This window comes from Podarcis tiliguerta, assembly GCF_965153285.1.
Source record: "Podarcis tiliguerta genome assembly, chromosome: 3".
Lineage (NCBI taxonomy): Eukaryota > Metazoa > Chordata > Lepidosauria > Squamata > Lacertidae > Podarcis > Podarcis tiliguerta.
The window spans coordinates 86,632,093-86,654,083 of NC_139536.1; the positions used below are offsets into that span (position 1 = coordinate 86,632,093).

The 21,991-nt window shown below is 40.4% G+C and overlaps 1 protein-coding gene across 49 annotated transcripts in view; it reads left to right on the top strand.

Moving 5' to 3' along the window:
- DST (dystonin) overlaps positions 1–21,991 on the top strand; it is a 315,621-nt gene that overhangs the window by 156,253 nt on the left and 137,377 nt on the right. For all 49 annotated transcript variants that reach the window (XM_083431241.1, XM_083431260.1, XM_083431249.1 and 46 more), the window contains 15 exons: positions 27–131; positions 2,647–2,742; positions 3,624–3,749; positions 4,595–4,747; positions 5,017–5,171; positions 5,350–5,476; positions 6,133–6,316; positions 8,805–8,962; positions 9,983–10,161; positions 10,479–10,617; positions 11,782–11,975; positions 14,930–15,092; positions 15,566–15,649; positions 17,021–17,128; positions 18,507–18,605. In XM_083431241.1, coding sequence (XP_083287367.1) covers positions 27–131; positions 2,647–2,742; positions 3,624–3,749; positions 4,595–4,747; positions 5,017–5,171; positions 5,350–5,476; positions 6,133–6,316; positions 8,805–8,962; positions 9,983–10,161; positions 10,479–10,617; positions 11,782–11,975; positions 14,930–15,092; positions 15,566–15,649; positions 17,021–17,128; positions 18,507–18,605 — 2,070 coding nt within the window. The remainder of the gene's footprint in view (positions 1–26; positions 132–2,646; positions 2,743–3,623; positions 3,750–4,594; positions 4,748–5,016; positions 5,172–5,349; positions 5,477–6,132; positions 6,317–8,804; positions 8,963–9,982; positions 10,162–10,478; positions 10,618–11,781; positions 11,976–14,929; positions 15,093–15,565; positions 15,650–17,020; positions 17,129–18,506; positions 18,606–21,991) is intronic.

The following is a 21,991-nucleotide window of genomic DNA, read 5'->3' on the forward strand; positions in this document are numbered from 1 at the left end:
AAGCTAATTGTCTTTTTATTTGGAAGGAACTGATGAGAGAACTTGATCAGAAGGAAGAAATTATCAAATCTGTTCAGGAAATAGCAGAACAATTGTTATTTGAAAACCACCCTGCAAGGCTAACTATTGAGGTAGGTTGTTAAGCATAACTTAGGAATAGAAACAGAGTCTCTCAAGGCTCTTTTTATGGGCTGTTGAAACAGAATATAGACTTGTTTTCTGGGTGCAGTCTGTAGTCCCCATGCTTCATTTCCAGAAAATGTTCAGTAAAATAAGACTATTTGATTTCACAGTCGGGCTCTACATAGACATGTCATAAACCCACTGCCCAACTGTACAGCGGGGAGAGGGTTATTGGTTGGTTGGCTTTCCTCTTGTTTTTGATCATGTATTTTGTACTTTTATATCGAAGGGTGGTATACTGTGCAACATTAATAATAATAATAATACAGTGGTGCCCCGCAAGACGAATGCCTCGCAAGACGGAAAACCCGCTAGACGAAAGGGTTTTCCGTTTTGGAGGTGCTTCGCAGGACGAATTTCTCTATGGGCTTGCTTCGCAAGACGAAAATGTCTTGCGATTCCTGGGGTTTTTTCCCCGCTCCCCACCCCCTTTTTCTAAGGCACTAAGCTGCTAATAGCCTTTTAGCAGCTAATCCGCTAATCCCTTAAGCCTTTAATAGCCGCTAATAGCTGCTAAACCGCTAATAGCGCTAAACCGCTAATAGGGCTGCTTCGCAAGACGAAAAAACCGCTAGACAAAGAGACTCGCGGAATGGATTCTGTTCGTCTTGCGAGGCACCACTGTACTGGAAAAATGAGAAATTGACAGAAACTGAAACAGACAGATTCATCAATCCCTACGTGCATTTGTTGCAGTGTATTGTAGTTCACAAAAGCTTATGTCAGAACAAATGTGTTTATCTTTAAAGTGCAACAGCATACACTTAATTTTGACATGACATGACAATGACATGAAATAAATGGGACCACAACAAAATGTAGCATTTGTGGAGGGCTGCTATTCCAAGGGCTGGCCGGTCAGACATTCTTGCCAGTTCCACTGTCCAGCCAGCCTACCATACCCTGTTGCAAGATACTCCATTTCTTTCCATTCCTATCCTTCTCCTCCTTTGCCCCATCCCAGATTTCTGTTGTTAATGCTTTTGTCCATCAGATGCTCAGCCTTAGACACTTTACTGAGAGCTATGTTACATCAGTTCCCATCAATATTCCAGTGAGGCTGAGTTTTGTAACCTGTGACAGGGCAGTGGTTCTGTGTTTTCATTTGACAGGGAACTTCTGGGCCTTTCTTACGTGCAAAGGTTTCATTGCTTCCATTTAAGGTGTGAAGTTGAGGCACTTGCTGTTGCTCATAAACTCCAGATATTGTTTGGACATTGAATTTATTTCAGACTGGCACCATGTCGTGTGCCTACACTGTGTGACTTGATTCTAGTCCAAAATGCATCTAACGTCCAAACAACACCTGGAAATTTATGAGTGCTTCTGTTTTGGTTTTAAAATGCATGCTAACTGCCACAGGTGCCTTCAGACTTCCAAATGTGATCAAGCGGTTGTCAATTAGGAAACTAGGCTGTGTACAAAGCAGATAGTCATGCAGGGTTTGTGCTCTGAAGCAATAAGGCTTTTATGCAAGAAGATAAGCTCTATGATATTTCCAGGCTATTAAGCAGTACTGTTGGGGCTAATGTTGGAGGGGGTGTTTCTATGTAAATTAATACTAGATATATCCTATTGGTATCTCCTAAAAAGTTTGCATTTATAGACTAATTCAGACTGCATTCAGATGTCACAATGCACCATCATTTATCTAGAGAAGGAACTAGCTGGAACAAATCTTGGACCCACACACTTCCTCTTCCACCTCTGGTGCAGCTGTGAGGAGATTGGAAACTTTCTCTTTTGATTAACCACAATTTAATCTGAGCCCTAGACGGAAGTTAACTTTTAACTATGGTTTGATGAAATAAGGTAGCTTGATGACTCCATGGTTTGTGCTCGACTTGTTTCAAACAAGCCATAGAAAAGGTTAGCTCCAGGTGGAACGACAAGCTGCAAGTAATCAAAAAAAGAAGCGAAAGCTTTCAGAAACCTTCTTGCAGGTGCAGCAGAGGAGGGGGGGAGCATGTGAGTCTGAGTCTTTACTGTGGCTTGTTTTCATAATGATAGAACAGATCAATTTCACTATCTGTAGGGTATTTAGCAAATTGAGTTGAAATGCGTCTTCTAACAGAGAACAAGGCACCCACTGGTTTCCATGGGAGATGCTTGAGGAGAATTCTAAATCTACAGTATTTAGAGCAGCCTCTGCTGGCCAACAATATTACTGTTCTACCATAGCAGGGATAGAGCAAATACTGCATTCAAGAAATTCAAGTTATAAATGACAGTTATTTTAATAAGTAAATTGTTCAGAGAGTTTTATTGCTTTTTGTAGAGAACTTGATATTTTGAGAGGCTGGTGTGATTTCTTTTCCTACTGTTATAACAAGTTGAAGGCATTTGAGTAGGAAAATTGGTCAGGGCAGGGGCTTCAATTCCTCAAATCTGCTCCCTTCCTCATTTGAATTGCTTCTGTTGCACAGCGAAACATGACTTGTTTCCTCTGCTTGTATCCCTAAGGCCTACCGAGCTGCAATGCAAACACAGTGGAGCTGGATTTTGCAGCTTTGCCAGTGTGTTGAACAGCATCTGAGAGAAAACACTGCATATTTTGAGGTACGTAACACATGGGTATTATTGTAGAGCAACCACAGATTTAACTCTTAACAGCAGCAAGAAGAAAAAGATTTTTAAATGCTTTTTTATGCCAAATAATAGCATATTGACCCTGCAATAAATCTAAACCAGAATTTTCACATTTCACAGGACTTCCTATTTTACTGCTGCAGATGTCTGTAAAAAGTGCTGTGCTGTTTTTATTATGAGTTTTGTTGCATATTTTTTTCAGAGTGGATGTGAACTAAAGGGCTTAAGCTACTTTTTTTCACACCAATATTTTCATGTGGTTCAAATGGGCCAAGAAATTGAGTAACCTTTCCCACTTGATTTTAGAAGCAATTCTTATTTTGCTGCATGTTCTGAATTCTCTATTCAAACAATACAAACCACACCACAATCATCAATGAGGAAAAACATCTGTGAGTGGCGGGAGAGGGACAGGAAGGGGAAGAAGAAACTTACCCAGGTTGCGCTGGAAAGAAAGTCCCTGTACAGGAATTATTATTTTTCCCAACTGCAAAGAAGTAATGCATATACAGATCATTAAAAGGGTGCCCAGTTAACTTCATAAGTATCTAGGCATTGCAGAGTGTTGTAAGCAGCAAGTTTGAAGGCAGAGACAGTTGTTAACTTTGCAGCCCAGTGGGTAAAGAGGACTGGTGGTTTTATCCCCTTTGGTACTGGAGACCCTGGGGTGAACGGGCTCATTTAGTTTTCTAATTGATTTTAGAAACTTACGTCTCCTTTATCTAATAAGAAAGTATACCACACTCTTGGATTATCAGCCTGGGCTTCAGACTGCTGTACTGACTACTCGCTTGAGGACAGAGCTTGCAATGGTGTGTTTTTTAAATCAAAAGGTGTTTTTTTCATTCTAGTTTTTCAATGACGCCAAAGAGGCCATAGATTACTTGAAGAATTTAAGAGATGCTGTTCATCGGAAATACAGCTGTGATAGGTCCAGCAGTATTCATAAACTGGAAGATCTGATCCAAGAGTCGATGGTGGGTATCATCCATACATACTCAGCTAAAGCCATTTGTGCTCTGCTAGCAGAGTGTTCTTTCTTAAGGGGAACTAATCTTATCACCATTGTTTTCACAATTCTAGCTTCAAAAATAATAATTCAAGAAGCTCATTATCTTAAACAATGTCAGTGAAATATATGGATGAGATGTTTCTCATAATTCCTGATGACCATTTTTGGCAGTATTCTGTACCTTTCTGTTTCCACCACTGAAGAAGAGCAGTAATTGCAGCCCTTGACTGATTTGGGGCTTTTGGACAACCTATAGACTGGCTTTTAGTGTCAACAGATTGCACAGTGGCCACAAGCCAGTAAACTGATTAGGACATGCCCAGATATAGAAACTACCCTGTTCTTTTTTTTATTATTATTAGCCACTGGCTAACAGCCAGGGAACATCTTCAGCTTGCAGAGCATGAAGTTACATAAAATAAAAATGTAATCCTCTTCACAAACAGAATCTTAGGGACATGAATTTTTACCACTGTTTTTCAATGTGATTAGTAAGCAGTGCACAGGAATTAAGCTCTGCCCCTCATAGCCCTTACTCTTGAAAATGGGACATAAATGGCTGCCCCCAACTATTTCGTGGTGAATTACACAAATGGACCATCGCCGTCTAGGGCCGTTGACCTAATAAACAGTGGTGGTTAGAGAGTACTAATAGCACCATAGATACCATTCTGGTTTATGTGAACAATGTTTTGTAAGATACCACAAACAGCAGAAAATATATTTTAAGTTTCAAAGAAGAACACATTTAATTTGCAGCTGCTTCTAATGTTTCCCCTCCTCTTGTTTCCTTTATAAATTGGCTTTTAGGAAGAGAAAGAACAGCTCCTGCAGTACAAGAACACAGTGGCTGGCCTTGTGGGGAGAGCAAAGACAATAGTTCAGCTGAAGCCGAGGAATCCAGATAATCCACTGAAAACATCCATCCCAATCAAAGCCATCTGTGACTATAGACAAATTGAGGTTGGAACCTTAGATTTCTTCAAATCAATTATGGGCAGTTAATGAAGACAGTTAATGGCATGTTCTTGGAATTCTCTTCCATATCAAATGAAACAAGTCCCTGCCTTCCCAACTGGGGCTTAAGTTGTTGGGTCCTGCCCCCCCCCCCAGCCCCCAATTTTGCTCCCCTGTCACTTTCCTAGTGGCACATGTTCAAGGGAGTGTGCTGTAAGAACAATATATGCATATTAGACTCATTCAGATTTTCTGATCTTTCTGCTGAAAACCAGATAACCATTTACAGAGATGATGAATGTGTACTGGCAAGCAACTCCCATCGGGCAAAATGGAAAGTGATTAGTCCAAGTGGTAATGAGGCCATGGTTCCCTCCGTCTGTTTTACTGTTCCTCCACCCAACAAAGAAGCAATAGACACTGCAAACAGGTAAGTCCTGGCATAGCGTGCACACAACATGGAAATCCTTATTGATCTCATTTGCCTTCCAGGAGCTTTTCTATGCACAGCGTACAGGAAATTTATAACATGTACCCTTTTGACTGCCACTTGACAAATCATTAATTTACACTCGCTCATTTCCCCACCCCCTCTTTGTGCATTTCAGAATTGAACAGCAATATCAGAATGTCCTGGCCCTGTGGCATGAATCACATGTAAACATGAAGAGCGTGGTCTCCTGGCACTATTTGACAAATGAAATTGAAACTGTTCGAGCCAGTAATGTTGCTTCGGTAAGTTCTGTGCCTGTTCCAGCACTCATAACAAAATATACCTAGCCTAATATTCCATGATTCGGAAGCAGTTACCTATATTGGCTAAAGCTGAGTGTAGCCACACACAGTTCCTGAATATTTGGTTCTGTAACATGCCGTATTCCTGTGTTATATCTGTGCAACAACAGTTTGCTGCTTTCATCCAGAAGCTACAACCTCCCTTTTTATCATGATAGGCTAAGATTGTGGGAAGCTCCATGTTTTCCATAGTAGGCATCATTGCTGAAGGTATGTCAGTGTTGTATTGGTGTTTCTTATACTAAGCACTTAAAACGTGCATATGTCAATGTCTGTAAACACCCAGCGCATGTTGTCTGGTCTCATTGGAGTGTCCAGGACATTTATGCGGGTTTTTAACTTGTATGTATTTGAAAGTTGCTGTATGCATTTCATTGAAATGAGTCATCGCAATTGACTTTTCTTCTGGTTACTAAAGAGCAATTCCTCTACAGGCATCTTCCAATGTGCTGCCCTCACAGAGCAACATGTGTATCACCTTTTTGGAACATTAAAATACTTCCTTAAGAAACTGACAAAACAGTATGTGGTTTATAAAATGGCACCCAACATTAGAAAGACTTTAATTACCCCTCCTGATTTTTAATGTTTCCTAGATAAAGACACTCTTGCCAGGTGAACACCAGCAGGTTTTAAGCAACTTGCAGTCCCGCTTTGATGACTTCCTTGAAGACAGCCAGGAGTCCAAAGCCTTTTCAGTTGCTGACATTGCTCAGCTGGAAAGGGAGGTGAATGTGTGCAAGCAGTACTACCAAGAGCTCCTGAAGTCTGCAGAGAGAGGTAAATATAGCACATCAACTGTGCAGAAGTCTCCCATAAAAGATGCTTATGGTATTGACTACCCTTTCAATGTTACATATGTGAACTGTACTGCTGTGGCTCTTTCACAGCGGTGCTCATTTCAGAAGCAGAGAGGCAAATAGATGCCAGTGGAAGGCGTGAGTTGGGAAAGTCCAAAGGCCCATTCTTTTTTACAGTGTCAAATGGAAAAAATGAGCTGCTTGCATGAGTATTTGTTATTTTTTCTACAGTTGCTGCTGCAGTGTTGTCAAAACAGACACACACTTTGGCATGTATGCTTTTGGCATGAATATGTAGTAAAAAGGTAAAGGGACCCCTGACCATTAGGTCCAGTCGTGACTGACTCTGGGGTTGCGGTGCTCATCTCGCTTTATTGGCCAAGGGAGCCGGCATACAGCTTCCGGGTCATGACTAAGCCGCTTCTGGCAAACCAGAGCCGTGCACGGAAACACCATTTACCTTCCCGCCGGAGCGGTACCTATTTATCTACTTGCACTTTGACGTGCTTTCGAACTGCTAGGTTGGCAGGAGCAGGGACCGAGCAACGAAAGCTCACCCCGTCGCGGGGATTCAAACCGCCAACCTTCTGATCGGCAAGTCCTAGGCTCTGTGGTTTAACCCACAGCATGTAAGCAATTACATAGGTCTAACAGTGAGCACTCAGAGCCAGTTCAGACATTAAGATGTTGCTTTTCAAATAGCAGAAGAGGAAGTGCGATTTCTGTGTCCCGCGTCCCACATGGTATAGGTCAGCTGACTGTAACTCTCTATACTTGTTTTGTGTCTGTTTGAAATCAGTGAGCTGTCATTAACACAGATGCTCCTAAGAAAATCACTTAGGAAACGGGAAGGAAAAAGAAGAGCTGATCTCCCCATGACTCCCCTTCTGTTTGTTTTGTTATTCATAACACACAGAACTGATTCAGATATTGAAATGTTATATTGCAGATAAAAGAACTTGTGCCCCTGCATAATTGCTGAAAATGTAATATGCATTTTACTGGCACACAATCTGAGATCTCAACTGGGTTCCTAAAATGAGCTGGTAATAATTTGTGAGAGTAAATAGAACAATTATTTTGGCAGGTTGCACAATAAGAGGAAGAACATCTGTTACTGTTACACACAAATGTACAAGGAACATATTTTCCCTCTCAAAATAAAATACCATCACTTACATTTGTTTACTTACTCTCCTTAAAAAATAAATAAATCTGCAAGTATGCCATAAATGCACCCTATATCCTTTGGAAAAACAGTAAGAGTATCTGTTTAAAAAAAGTCTTTGAAGTTCTTCCTTGCTGTTGTAAATATTCCATCTGCATTCTGAAAATATATGATATCACTGAGCTTTAAATGCTTCCATAAAGCTGAATAGATGTATTATATTATGCATTCAGGCTGATGCTGATATAGAAAGGGATGCAATAACAGATGAAAGCAGATTAAAGTAAATATATAAGTACGGAGCAGAGATATACTGTGCTCGACTGTGTATCTGGAGAAAATGATAAGGGACTCATTTCTATAGATTTAATACCATCTTATTATGAAATCATCTCTGGACGAACCATAAACAATCCAATTAATCACTGTGCATACACAAATGGGATGATAATACCTATGACTAAAGTGATGTGCATATTAGTTTTGGGGGGGATGCCCATATTTAGACATGATGATGATGATGATACATGGCAAGCAAGAAGTTGATTTTGTGTCCTGCTGTTACGATGTTTGCATTTCTCCACTTGAGAAGAAGCTCAAGGTGACCCCAATTTGTGAACTTCCACATCTCCCCTTGGGGAGAAAATCTATTTGAAATGGGGGGGGTGGGGGTTGCTAGATTTGTTTATGCTTGTTATTTCAAATGTACAGAGGTACCTTTGAAATATGATTGGCTGGGGAAATTGTGGGTCTAAATTAACAGCAATCTGAAAATTTTCAAATGCATTCAAACTTGTTACTAAAATAGATCTTTTTGTGTGGTAAAGAACATTCTTTACTGGCTTTTGACCAATTTGAATGGTGAAACTCCACAGAGTGGGCAATATTCTGCCTGTGTAAAATTTATATTATTTAATGGAAAGGTGGTTTTTATATTATTTATTTATTGAATTTATATACTAACCTACACCAGCAGGTCTCAGTATAAGTGGAGTGTAAGTTTCAGTTTCTGCATATTTTAATAGTTGTAGCAAACATATTAGCTTTTAAAAAAAGAGAGATGGAGAACCATGGAAACAAGAATTTGAAGACATGCTTCCTCTTCTCCCTACATTGTTAGCATATCCCTTTCTCTTCTTGACCACTTCCCATTAAAGTTAATTGCACATTTCCTTTAGATGAAGCAGAGACACTGCAGACAAGGCTATAGCACTGTGACTTTAGAATATCTGTTGTGTGGTGGCAGAAGAACATTAAATATACTTGCTTTTCCTTGCATTCTTCCATTTCCTTCCAACAGAGGAGCATGAAGAATCCATTTACAACCTATACATCTCAGAAGTTCGAAACATGAGACTTCGTTTGGAGAATTGTGAAGATCGTTTGATTAGGCAGATTCGAACCCCACTGGAGAGAGATGACTTACATGAAAGTGTATTTCGGATCTCTGAACAAGAGGTGAGTTTTCTGAGCTGCTCTGTGGGCTCTCCAAAGCTCATGAAATGTAACAGTCGTGTAATGATGAGCTCATAAAGAGCTTATTCAGAAGGGACCGCTACAATTATCTGCATGGCTGCATCTACAAATTAAAACGAGTAATGTGCACTTGTAGAGCTAATTAAAGTGAAGTAAACATTTGAGCCACCAGTTGGTTTTGGGGCAGTCTGTTTACAAATGCCTTCATTTTGGAATTCCCAGACCGAGCAGGTGAGCTTTACTGGTTCTTTGAAGATAAAAGTGAGCAAGGATCTTATCAAATAAGTCTTTTGGTTTTTGTGTGGCAGTGGTTACGACTTTTGAGTTCTAGCTTGGATTAACTAGTTTTGCTTTTACTGGCTTGAACCCTAGCTAGTTCTCAACAAATGGAAGGGCAAACAAACAATTGAAAGACACAACCACCCTACACTAAGAATAGGCAATAGAATGAAAGAATGATATCCCCATCTCTCTCCCCACCTCCCATTTCCACCAGCAGCAAGATGTCTGTGACAAAAATGTCTCTCACCAAACGTAAACGAACTGTGAAAAAGACAAAGAATTGAAAGTGGAGACAATAGATGCACCGTTCACTGTTTATCTGTTTGCTTTGTAACACAAAAACCCCAATAAAAAGTAATTTAGAAAAATGGAAGGGCTCATTCCAATTTCAGAAGCATAACTGTCAACTTTTCCCTTTTCTTGTAAGGAATCCTATTTGGAATAAGGGAATTTCCCTTGAAAAACGGGAAACGTTGACAGCTATGTTCAGAAGGAACTGAGATTCAGTGGAGGTTCCCCACAGGGGGGTACAAAGGCAGGGCAGTTTTTTGTGGTTTCCTCTTTCCCCTGTAGCCTCTCATGCTGCTCCAAAGGGTCCTATAACATTTTGCTCATATTATCTTCTATAGTATTAGTGTCTCTTGACCTAAGGATGCTTATAATGATTGAGAACTGCTCCTTGCTATAGGGGGGTAAAACATTTCATCTTTGCTTCTGTAGAAACTGAAGAAGGATCTGGATCGACTCAAGGAGGACTTGGAAACAATCACAGACAAATGCGATGATTTTTTCAGCCAAGCTGCTGGTTCGCCCTCAGTTCCTACTCTGCGGTCGGAGCTTAACCTAGTAATTCAAAATATGAATCAGGTTTACTCCATGTCTTCCATTTACATAGAAAAGTAAGTAAGCCATAAAGTCATTCACATTTTGTAACACTTTTTCATCATCATTTGATAGGATGATGTAGTGTCTGCTTGGAGGGGAAGCTGAGTATATTCACAGTTTTGAATATATTTTGTTGAATTGAATAATAGATACAGAATTTCATGTGACCAATTTGAAAGTGTTTATAAAGTTGAAAGGCCAGAAATAAATTTAAACAAACAAACAAATAGAAGAATGATCTTAGTCGCATAGTCATCATATACTAAAACAAGTTTTAAAACTTTAGAACTATTTGGAAATTATGAATGACAAGTGATCCCTTTTGTTTCAGGTTAAAAACTATAAATTTGGTGCTGAAAAACACTCAAGGAGCTGAAGCACTGGTAAAACTCTATGAGACTAAACTATGTGAGGAAGAACCATTAACTGCTGACAAGAGCAATATTGAGAACCTTATGGCCACGTTGAAGGTATTCTTATGATGGACAGAAAAATAATAATGAGAAATAGGTGTGCTTTTAAGTGATATAAAGAAGTAAAGGAGATTGATATATACTGTCATAAGAACGTAAGAAGAACAGCATCCTTTTCTCTTAATGTCCAGCCAGATGCCTGTGGGAAACTTGCAGCAGGACTGAGCACAAGAGCACACACTCTCCTGTGGTTTTCAGAAACTGGTATTCAGAAGCGTTACTATCTCAGGCCTTGGAGACAGAGCATAGCCATCAATAGCCCTCTCTTCCATGAATTTGTCTAAACTTCCTGTATCCAAGTTGGTGGCCCACGTTGCTCCCTGTGGGAGCAAATTCAATAGTTTAACAAGGTAGTACTTTAGAAGAAGTACTCTATTTTATGTGTCTTGAATCGCCTGCCTTCTGTTTGGCCTTTAGAAGAATGGAAACAAAGTAACCTGAGTGGCATTGAGATGTGGCCAGTTGACTGGTCAAATATTGAGAATGAATGCTGATTATTATGTCATTTCCCAGTAACACTTAGCTAAGAGCTGAGCTGTATATTACACCATCTTGTGAAAAGAAGACCAGAAGTTTAGAATCCTGAGGTTTTCCTCTCATCCCTATAGGGCAGGGATTAGGAACCTGTCCTCCTCCAGATGTTGCTGGACTCTAACTCTCATCAGCCTCAGCCAGCATGGCCAATGGTCAAGGATGATGGGTGTTGTAGTCCAACAACATTTGGAGGTTTTCCATCCATGTTATAGGCAACAAAAGATGGAGGATCCTGAAACAGTCACTGGTCCCTTTCCTTCCCATATGGTTCTTCAGAAAAGAAAAACACAGCCAAATTATACGAGGAAAGAATGCAGCCTTTTCCCTTCCTTCTTATGCAGCTAATTTTCCTTAACTGCTTAGAAGTGGAAGATTAGCCACATGAGAGATAAACTTAGGTATGCCTATAATTAGCAAAGTATTCCTCTTCGTTATAGTTACAGAAGCAGTAATGGTGCAAATACAAAACCATTTTTTATAGCATTTCACTGAAAATTTGGGTGCTTTGTTTGTTTCCCACATGGATATCCTATGACTAGTTAGTAATGTGATGCATTAGTTAGTAATGATGCATATTGACAGCAGCATTATGGTCTGTATTGAGATGTCACATGTTTTGTGTACCAGCAATGGAGATCAGAGGTTGATGTAAAAAGAGAAGTATTCCATGCTCTAGAAGACGAACTCCAGAAAGCTAAAGCAATTAGTGATCAGATGTTTAAAACACACAAGGAACGTGATCTCGACTTTGACTGGCACAAAGAGAAAGCAGATCAGCTGACTGAGAGATGGCAGAATGTTCATTCTCAGATTGAGAACAGGTTAGTACTCCTACTTTCTTTTCAGAAACTTCAGAGTGAAACCTTTTTTTTGGTGCGTGTACCTTATGCTGGTCTTGGAGTTTTGGCAGAGTGTCCAAATGTTAATTTTAGGTGTTTTCAAGTAATTTCCTTCAGGAGGCCTCAACCATCATGTACAGCATAACTGAGGAGAGAAAGAAATAAAGAAGATAAAACATCTCTGGTTTGGTCATTTTGACAGGAGGGTGGGTGCTGCTTTCTTGAGACTTCTTCCAAAACAGCTCCTATAACATATATATGAAGGAACACTGAGCAGTGAATATGGTTCCTTCATGCATACGCAAGGCCGTCCCTAGGGAAGTGTGTGGAGCCGGACAAATCTTACTGTTTGGGCTCCTTGTTGCCTTCACCTACCCCCTGCCCGGCCCAGTAGTGGCCGTGGCTCCTCTTCAGTCTCCCCGTGGAGAGTCGCCACTTAATATGTGGGAAACCAGCTACTGATTCACCAAGCTTGTGGAAGTGTTCCTGTTTTACACTGAATTCCACCATTGTACAAATCCATCCAACTGCTACCAGTGCATTGACAGTATACTTACACATTGCATATGAAGCAAACCCTCAGTAAACAAATCTCTCCTCACCTCCTCCTAAGGCTTACTTTTTGTTGTTTTGCAGCTTCTGTTAGTAGCAACAGTCTCTCCTCCCCTTTCTTTCCCTCTGGCTTAATTTTTTCTTTCTTTTGCTGCATCTTTAGTATTGGCACTGTGATTCTTTGCCTCCACCTCCCTGCTTTTCTCTAAGAGAAGGAGATGGAAAAATTTGCCCGGTGGGCGAGAAGCTGCAGGGCCAACTAAACCCAGGGCTGTCACCTCCATGTGGCCCCCTCAATGACCCTGCACACATGTTACTGCTGCAATGTGGAAAGAAGCCACAGGGTAGCAACTTCCACACTGTGGCTTCTGCAAGATACATACTGCACCTCTGTGATTCCCTTGGTTCAATCCTTGCTATCTTCAGGAAAGCATGCCTGTCTTAGAAGGACTGGGTTCGCAATAGGCAGCACTGTGTGGGTAGCCTTCTGTCCTGACAGTTTAAGGTACCCTTATTTATGGCAAATGAGAATGCTTCTGCGTGCTTGTGAGATAAACATGAAACAAATGCTGCCTCTCTCGGACAGCTTAATTGACTGTGCTGGCAGTTCACCATCAACACTCAGGCGCTCTGAGCACAAGAGGTAACAGATTTTGTGTCGACTGCCGCTTGTAACTGTAAACAGACTGTTCCCTACAAATGTTCACCCTCCTGTTATATAATATATATATATATATATATATATATATATATATATATATATATATATAAAATACAAATAAAACCCTGGCTAGTTATCAGTATAATTTTTATTCAGCTGTATAAAACTTAGCCATTTTAACTATTGCCCACATTATTTACTAATTGCTACTCACAGAACAAGAGGGGCCATAGAGAGGTATGGAGGTGTGGGTTCTATTACCTCACAGCCTCAGCCAGGCCAGGCCAAGCCAGAAGATTGGTGAAGGAGCGTGTTTTTTTTTTATTATTCTTCCTGCTGCACCAGTATCAGGCTGGCCCAGACTGGGGAAATGGATTGAGGTAGGGCTGAGCAGGTCCATGGCCCCAGCTCTCAAAATGCTCTGTTTCAGTGTCTTAACTGGGTACTGCTGTTGGGAGCACTGATGGCAACAGTATTTCCACTGCCTCACTTTCCACAGTTCAGCTTTCTGTGGGGGTGTCCCAAGTGGTAGACAACAGTAGACAGGGGAATCCCTTCAATCTTAACACCCTTCAGCACCACAGCTCAGTTTTTAGGATTGCAGTTATCGTAATTACCACATAATGTTTCACTTTTCTTCTTCTCTTTCTGCCTCAAACTTGAAAACTGCAGGGAAAAAGTTCATTATTATTATTATTATTATTATTATTATTATTATTATTATTCCTGTGGATTGCAAGGCCCTTTCCTATAAAGACTTTTGTAATAGACTAGGTACCTGTTTTTCCCTAACGACCATGGATTTAGTTAGCATATGAAGAATTGGGAATTTATTCTAAAGTGAGTCTTTTCTCCACATTCTAATCCTGAAGTTTTGCAACTGAGGAATACTGTTTCAGGACATGGAATGTGACTGCTCCGTTTTTCCTTTTGTTTTTTAAGCTTCTGCTGAATTCTACATAGGGTAACTTCCCTCTAGTGGTCACCCTGAGTAGCTTTTTATGTCTAAAATACACTGGTACATGTAAGCATCCTTGTCTGAATCTGGAGGTTATTGTGGCAGGGGATTCACTTATTTTTCAATGCCTGGCATTTGAAATGAGGAACTTGTAGATAGAGACAGAGAGAGACAAAGCCCTTTGAAATAAGGAACACAGGGAGAGACATCTGGCTTCCTATAAAGATGAAGGGGCGTTTGATAGAGAGAGAGAAGGTTGCCTGGAGCTTTATGAACCCAGGAATGTGTGTTCTTTGGCATGTATTCCTCAGAACTAATACATTTCTTGATAACTGTGAGCTCCTCAAAAAAGGCATGGAAATTAAAAAGAACTCAGAGAGTTCCTTTTTTATGAAATTGGCAAAGCCTTTCATTCTGAAGGTTTGCAGGAGAAACCCTGAGAAAAGGACATCTAGCCGAATGATGGCTTCTGACAGCCAGCTGTTTATGAAGTGGTGTAGCCTTGCGCTGAGCTACAAACCAGAATTTTCTAATTTCACCTTTGCCCTGAACTTACTATGTAGTCTTAGGCAATCTCTGTTCTGTTTCAGACTTAGCACCCACCCCAAAGATCTTTATTATGGGGGGGGGGGGGATAATAATACTGACTTGCCCTTACAAGGTTATTGTAAGGTTGCTGGTGGTGATGATGATGGTTAGTTCTTTATTGTCATTGCTACTAGTTTGTTCTTCCTCACTGAAACAGCTTGCTTTTCACTCAACCAGGTTGCGTGACTTAGAAGCTATCAGTAAATCCCTAAAGTACTACAGGGATACATATGGTGCACTGGATAACTGGATCAAGCAAGTCGAAGAAACTCAGCAGAGGTTCCAGGAAAACCCACCTCAAAACAGTAAAGCTCTGGCCAAACAGCTAAACCAGCAAAAGGTAAAAGCTTGATCGATTGATTTAATTTGTTTATACGCCACCTTTCTGTAGTGAGCTGATAACAAATATCCACTTATAACATGCAGGTTTTGTTCTAGGGCTTAGATGTAAAGAATTAATAACTAAGCTAAAGACAGCCAGTTTCAGTTCAGCTAATAAGAAATTTTCCCTTTAAAGCAGTGTACTGGATATACCTCTGTATCTTACAATATTAATAATCTAGTGTGTTTCTGCATATGTTGGTTGAGGGGCAACGTTCCCCCCCCCTTCCATTTTTCTTCTAGAGCCAAAGGTAATTTATAAAGAGGACCACAGGGAAACAGACTTTCATGCTAAGTTTTTATACATAAACACAACTTTCAAGTTTTCAGTCTAGTATGTTTTAAAAACAAGTAGAACACCAGCCTTTAGGATGGGGAAAGTTGCATAGGTTGATACTGTTACATACTAAAATTCTCTTGTTTATTTTACAGATGCTAGTATCGGAAATAGAGACAAAACAAAACAAGCTAGATGAATGCCAGAAGCACTCAGAGCAGTATTCAGCTGCAGTAAAGGTAAAACTATAACTTCTGTGCACGGTTATTATTCTTTTTTAATTTCTTTGTGGAAATGTGAGCATTGTTCAGCATCATGTTCTTCACATGTTGCTGTTCCTGCCACAGCTGCTGCTCCAATCCACATTGTTAGGCTGCATTGTGTCAGTGGGCGCTGGCAGCAGTAGTGGGCCGGGGTGGCGGCTCTCAGCTGACCTCTAGCATAGGGAATCCAGTGCTCCTTCCAGGGCGTTTGCAAAATGCTGACCTTGCTGCCACCTCACTTCACCTTGCCCCTATATCTTGTAGTAGCGCTGTGGTCTAAACCACTGAGCCTCTTGGGCTTGCCGATCAGAAGATCAGTGGTTTGAATCCCCGCAACAGGGTAAGCTCCCATTGCTCTGTTCCAGCTCCTGCCAACCTAGCAGTTCAAAAGCATGCCAGTGCAAGTAGATAAATAGGTATATCTGCGGTGGGAAGGTAAACAGCGTTTCTGTGCGCTCTGGTTTCCGTCACAGTGTTCCATTGCGCCAGAAGCAGTTTAGTCCTGCTGCCCACATGACCCGGAAAGCTGTCTGTGGATGAACACCGGCTCCCTCAGCCTGAAAGTGAGATGAGCACTGCATCCCATAGTCGCCTTTGATTGGACTTAACCGTCATGGGGTCCTTTACCTTTTTTATCTTAAACTGCAACAGCACCACGGACCAGTGGTCAGGTGAACAGTGCCACCCCACCATCCATCCTCTCCTGTGCTGCAGGGTGTAGTCTGTAATCAGACAATCCAACCTACCCACTTGAGTGGCAGCTTTACCTGTCACCAAAGCAACAGAGAAAAGCCAAGAGAAATCTCCTGTAGTCCTGTTCAGCTGTGTGCAGGCATTCTTCCTATCTCTACCTCTGTTTCCAGAGTGACAGGTTTTGTATGGAAAACCATCAATGAAACCTGCCAGTTGAGCTGAGGGAAGTTGCTGTTTCCCAGTCCAGTTCTAATGTGAGTTCCATAGCAGCTGCATTGTCTTCTTTTACACTCCGGCTTCACTGCCCTAGTGTCACAGGATATCCAGGATATCTTCTGGTGACTCAGCTGACAGGAGGTAATCTTTCCCTCCCAATACCTTGCATCCCCTCCCCCTCAAAATCTGTTCTGGAAGGTGTTCCCCACCTTCCAACTGTCCAGATCTAGAACTGTCCAGATCGTATGCTATAGGGGGATTGCCTAAAATTGCCTCCTTCCCAGTTCTCCTGACCGATTCCCTTCTGTCAGCAGACCAGTCGCCATTGGATATCACCCATAGTCTTTAGTACTCAGATGAATTTATGCGGCACTTGAAAGACTCCTAGTATGGAACAAGTAGCTTACAGGTTTACCTATTTCCATTTATTTTCTGCAGGACTACGAGTTGCAAACGATGACATACAGAGCCATGGTTGACTCCCAGCAAAAATCTCCAGTGAAACGCCGAAGAATGCAGAGCTCCTCTGATTTCATTATCCAAGAGGTAGTTGGACGTGCCTTAATATATAATGCTTTATAATGGCCCACATTCCACTTTTGCATTGTGAAAGCTTTTGAGCCACGTTCATGAAATACTTTCAGTATAAATATACAAAGCTAGTAATCGATCATGTTACACCCTGCTGCTTCATTTTGGGTGCGGCTAGTCTGGCTACAGCTACTTGGACAATATATCCAGCCAGAGAGCCCAATGTGGCAAACATTAGTCACCTGAAGTTGCCAGTGTTACATAGATTAGTTTACCACATTATTCCAGGGTTTCCATATCATCAACTTCAGTGGAATGTGCACATGTTCAGTTGTGGAATGGACTGTGGCCAGTGCCCGTGATTCTGGAGAGAGGTGGTTGCTCAGAGATAGAGTACATGATTTGCATGAAGAAGGTTCAAGGTTCAACTACTGGCATCTCTAGCAAGAGGAATCACAGGTTGCATGACAAGGAACATCTGGTGGATGGTACCTTGGAGAGCTTTTACTCATCAGCATAGATAGTACTGAACTGGCCGGAACAGTTGGTCTGATTCAGTATAAGGTAGATTAATGTGTCCAAAAGAGTTAATGAGGATTTGTAAATGGAAAACCCAAAATCATGGCAATTTAGAAGTTCAGTGTAGGTAGGGAGTCCTTTAGATTTAAAGGATCTAAAGAACTTAGATTAAAATGGATACTGGTGACCATAGGGTAAAAGTACAACAAACTGACCAGCATTTGGAACCTATCCCTGGCTGTTAATGAAATGAGGCTGCAAATAGACATTTCTTTGTTCTAGAGTTTGCAAGCTCACCCATCAGCAAGCTAGAGATTAAGTGAAATCGAGACTGAATATAATCACAGACTCTGTGAATGATAGCCAGAACACAAAGAGTTACAGAATGATATATGAAGGGTTATGTTCCTTTATATGGCTATAACCCTCATGACTTTTCGGGACCCTGAAGCATCCTTTTCTAATATAACATACTGAATGATGTCCCTGCTTCATACAGAAAAATGTGTTGGGATTCATTGCATTCAATAATTCATAAAATAAATGATTTAAGGCGTGAGGGGTTAGGAGGTTAATCCCATGATGAATTTGGTCCTTCATCTTTCATTCTTAAGAGCACCTCCACACCTGCTACCCCCAAAGCAGACAGAAGTCAACTCCTCTCAACACTCTGTTTGTTACACTGATTCTTCTAAGAATCTGTTGGACTCAGGGTAATCTTTCTAATGTGTTTTGTATATTATGATTTAGGAAGACGCAGTGCATTTTTTTTCCAGAAATCATCTTGTAACTTTATTTGTTCTATATAAAAGTAAATAAATTTAAGACACTCCATTTCAGCATGAATCAGTACTGTTCCTCTGTTTCATTGCAGTTTATGGACTTACGAACACGCTACACAGCTTTGGTGACCTTGATGACTCAGTATATAAAGTTTGCTGGTGACTCTCTCAAAAGGCTGGAGGAGGAAGAGGTAAGTCAGCAGATAACTTTCAAAGGGATGGTAAAACCACAAAGACAGCTATACTTTTTTAAGTATAAGGATAGATGATGTGAACTCCTTACGTACTCTCTAGATATAAAATGAAGGTTGACATCACGTATCTAGTGAACACCAAGACTGACCTGAAATTATCCGCTCTCATTGTCCTTACTATTTTTACTACTTTAGTTTGCTAAAATTCTATTGCAGGATATTGGTTCTATATGAGAATTTCCCTAAGGTACTGAGAAACTTGTAAAATACCTTTATATTTATTGGCTTATAAGCTCTCTCACACTGCCGTGCTTTCAGCTTAGCAGCTGGATTTGATAGTAGTCTAAGTAGTGATGACAGGATGGACAGGGTTGGGGAGTATGGCAAAGGGAGGCATCTGCATGCAAGCAAAGATATCTCAATAGTTCCTGTGATGTATAGTATTGAACAAGGCCAATTCAGAAAAGAGTTTTCTATTCAGTCTGCAAATAAAAATGGCAGGCAGACAAAGCTGCCAGTGGAGGCAGTGCATGTTGCTGATGAAAGGGAGGAGAAATTTAAATGGTCTATTTCACTGAAGGAGAGAGCAAGAGTACATGGGAAAACTAATTCTGAGCCTGTGATGAGAATAAAGAATAGAAGTCTGAAGGCAGGGCATTATCCCATGGGAATCAGCCCAATTCAGCAACCCACTTGCCTTTCAGAAAGGTTGCACCCTGAGAATCTGAATAAAGACTTTGAAAAATATTCTCACAGTGTACTGATAAAGGTGGAAGAGAATATTCAAACAGGTGAATTGTTAGCCATTGTTGCAAAACTGCCCTAAGCAATTTAAAACCAAGGAAGGACTCAGTAAGACAATGCAGCAACAATTAAGACATGTGTCCTTCTGACAGGTGACTACTACTAATACATTACATAATATGTCTCTAGGCAGCAGCAATTTTAGAACAGCTACCCCACAAGAAAGACTGTACAAATTCCAAAGAAAATAAAATGTTGAAGGCCAAGGAAGCACAACTTGTTTCTGTGCTGTTTCAAAGGTTTACACAGTAGAAAACACAGTTATACAGCATAGTCTAAAAGTGTATGAACTAAATTGTGGTGTGATGCAAAGCAACATCAACCAAAATATGAATTCAGTATTGTTATGTTATTCAAATAAATAGTGATGTAGTGCTGGCCAGTTCCCAAAGCAAAATAATTTTGAGGAAAGGTAATTTGGACATGAACCAAGAAAGGACAAATTTGAAGATACCCTTTCTTGCAATCTTCAAATGCTGAGAGTTTGACACAGAATGTTGTCTGTGCTTCGACCACTCTATTCACTGGTGTTCACAAAGAAAATGTAGAGATGGAAGTGGATATGTTTTTTTTAAAAAAGGAAGGATTTTTTCTAGCTGAGTCAGTGTTGCATAAAGATGTACATGACCATTCAAAGCTACTCGAAGAAGACAAAAATCATAAACTGAGAGAGGATGTCAGGAGAACAAAGTATGGAAACACAGGAAACGAACAGCCAGTTTTTGAATCGAGAATGTGCAGAGAAAGCATAGGCCAAAAGGAAGAAATAAAAAAGAAAGAGGTATATAGTTGTATTAAAAATCAGAGGCAATCATTACGAATATAATAGTATTATAGAAATAAATACAACTTCAAAATCATTCCTAATCATCACTTGAAACTTAAATATGTCTTTGTGTGGTGCGAAAATTGATCTAAAACTGATTCAATGGAGTTGCAATATTTAAACAAACTGCTAAGCTGTTGATTTGCATAATCATTCCTTTTATTCATTTATGTAGCAACATCAGCTACAGAAACCTCCCAGCTGACAACTTGTTTTGCTGATCAGGATTAGTGGGCGGAGAGATAATTAAATTATTACATTTTAATGATCTTTAGCATTGGCGTTTCCAAGTATCTTGTGGTTTGTGTTATATACCAGTAGATGTCGCATTTATTGGTGTAATGGGACATCTACTGGAAAATAAAATCTCATTTAACAGCAATAGTTAGAAAGAATTAAATTCAATCCAGAAGAAAATAAAGCTGCCTTTGCATTAGTATGTCTTGGTGAGTTAATGATACTGTAACGTTGTGCTAGTCTTTTGTTAAAAGAAAGAGCATTATGTTCAGAGCCTAAATAACTATTGTTGAAGGACATGGCTAATTAAATGTGGTTTCTTGCGAATTGTATCATGTTTTACACTAAAACGCTCTCCTCTTCTTATTCAACTAACCATCAAATGATGAAGTGCTTTTTTCTTGCATGGTGTGTTTTGCTGAGAAGTTGCTCTGTAGCTTTTAAGCAAGGACTCATGCAAGTGAGCTTCTGGGCATCACCTTCAACCTATGAAACAACTCTTATCCTGAAAGCAAAGGGATTCTTCTTGAGGACTTCAGCTGGTGGATTCCTTCATTTCCTTCTTTACTCTAACTAACGGTCCCTTTCTGATGGTGACAGTGGTGGTGGGAATCCCTCAGTCTGAGCTGCTGACATGCTGTAGTTGAAGTTTGTAAGTATTTGCAACTGTGCATTTTAACATTACAACATTACCTAACGTTTTAAAAGAATGGATTTCAATGTTTCTTGTTGCCTTATTTTTTTGGCAGATCCTGAAGAATAAGGAGGCAGTAGTACGTGGTGAATATTCTGACCTGGAGCAGCAGCAAAAAGAAGTAATGAGTGAGAACAGAAAACTTATGGAGCGGATAAATGAGCTTGAGGAGATGTTGGATGAGTTAAGGAAACAGAAGTTCCAAATGGAAGTAGAACTTCCCAAAGCAAAGGCCGATGCAGAGAAAGAAATGAAGAAGCAGCAGACAAAAATGGAGGAGATTTCTCTCCAGAAAGCCAAGGCTGAGCAAGAGGCAAAGCGCTATCGCATGGAACTAGAGGATGCTCTTAAAGAGAAAGAAGATGCAGAGCAGGAATTGGAGCGTGTGAAGCAGCTCGCTTTGAAGACTGAGGCTCAGAGAAGTATGGTTGAAGAAAAGTTCAGAGCTTTCAGAATGCAGCTAGAGGAAACGGCTGTGGCTAGAGATGCTCTTGAAGATAAGTTAAGAAGGAAGGACACCAATCTTCAAGATTTAGAGCAGCAAAAGAAAGCACTGATGGAGGAGCTGAGGAAGAAGACTGCTGAAGAAGAGAAGCTTGTGAAACTCATTAAGGAAATGGAACAAGACATGGAGTTTCAAGGTAGTCTAGTGAAAAGCAAGTGCAGAGAAAAGGAAATAACCGAAGTCAGAAGGCAAATTACTATAATAGGACAAGAAACCCTGTTGCCAACAGGTTCAGACATTTTCAGAGAAAAGCACGAACTGAAAAATATAGAGGAATTCCAGCAACTGGTGGATGAGCTAACATTTGCCAACAAAAA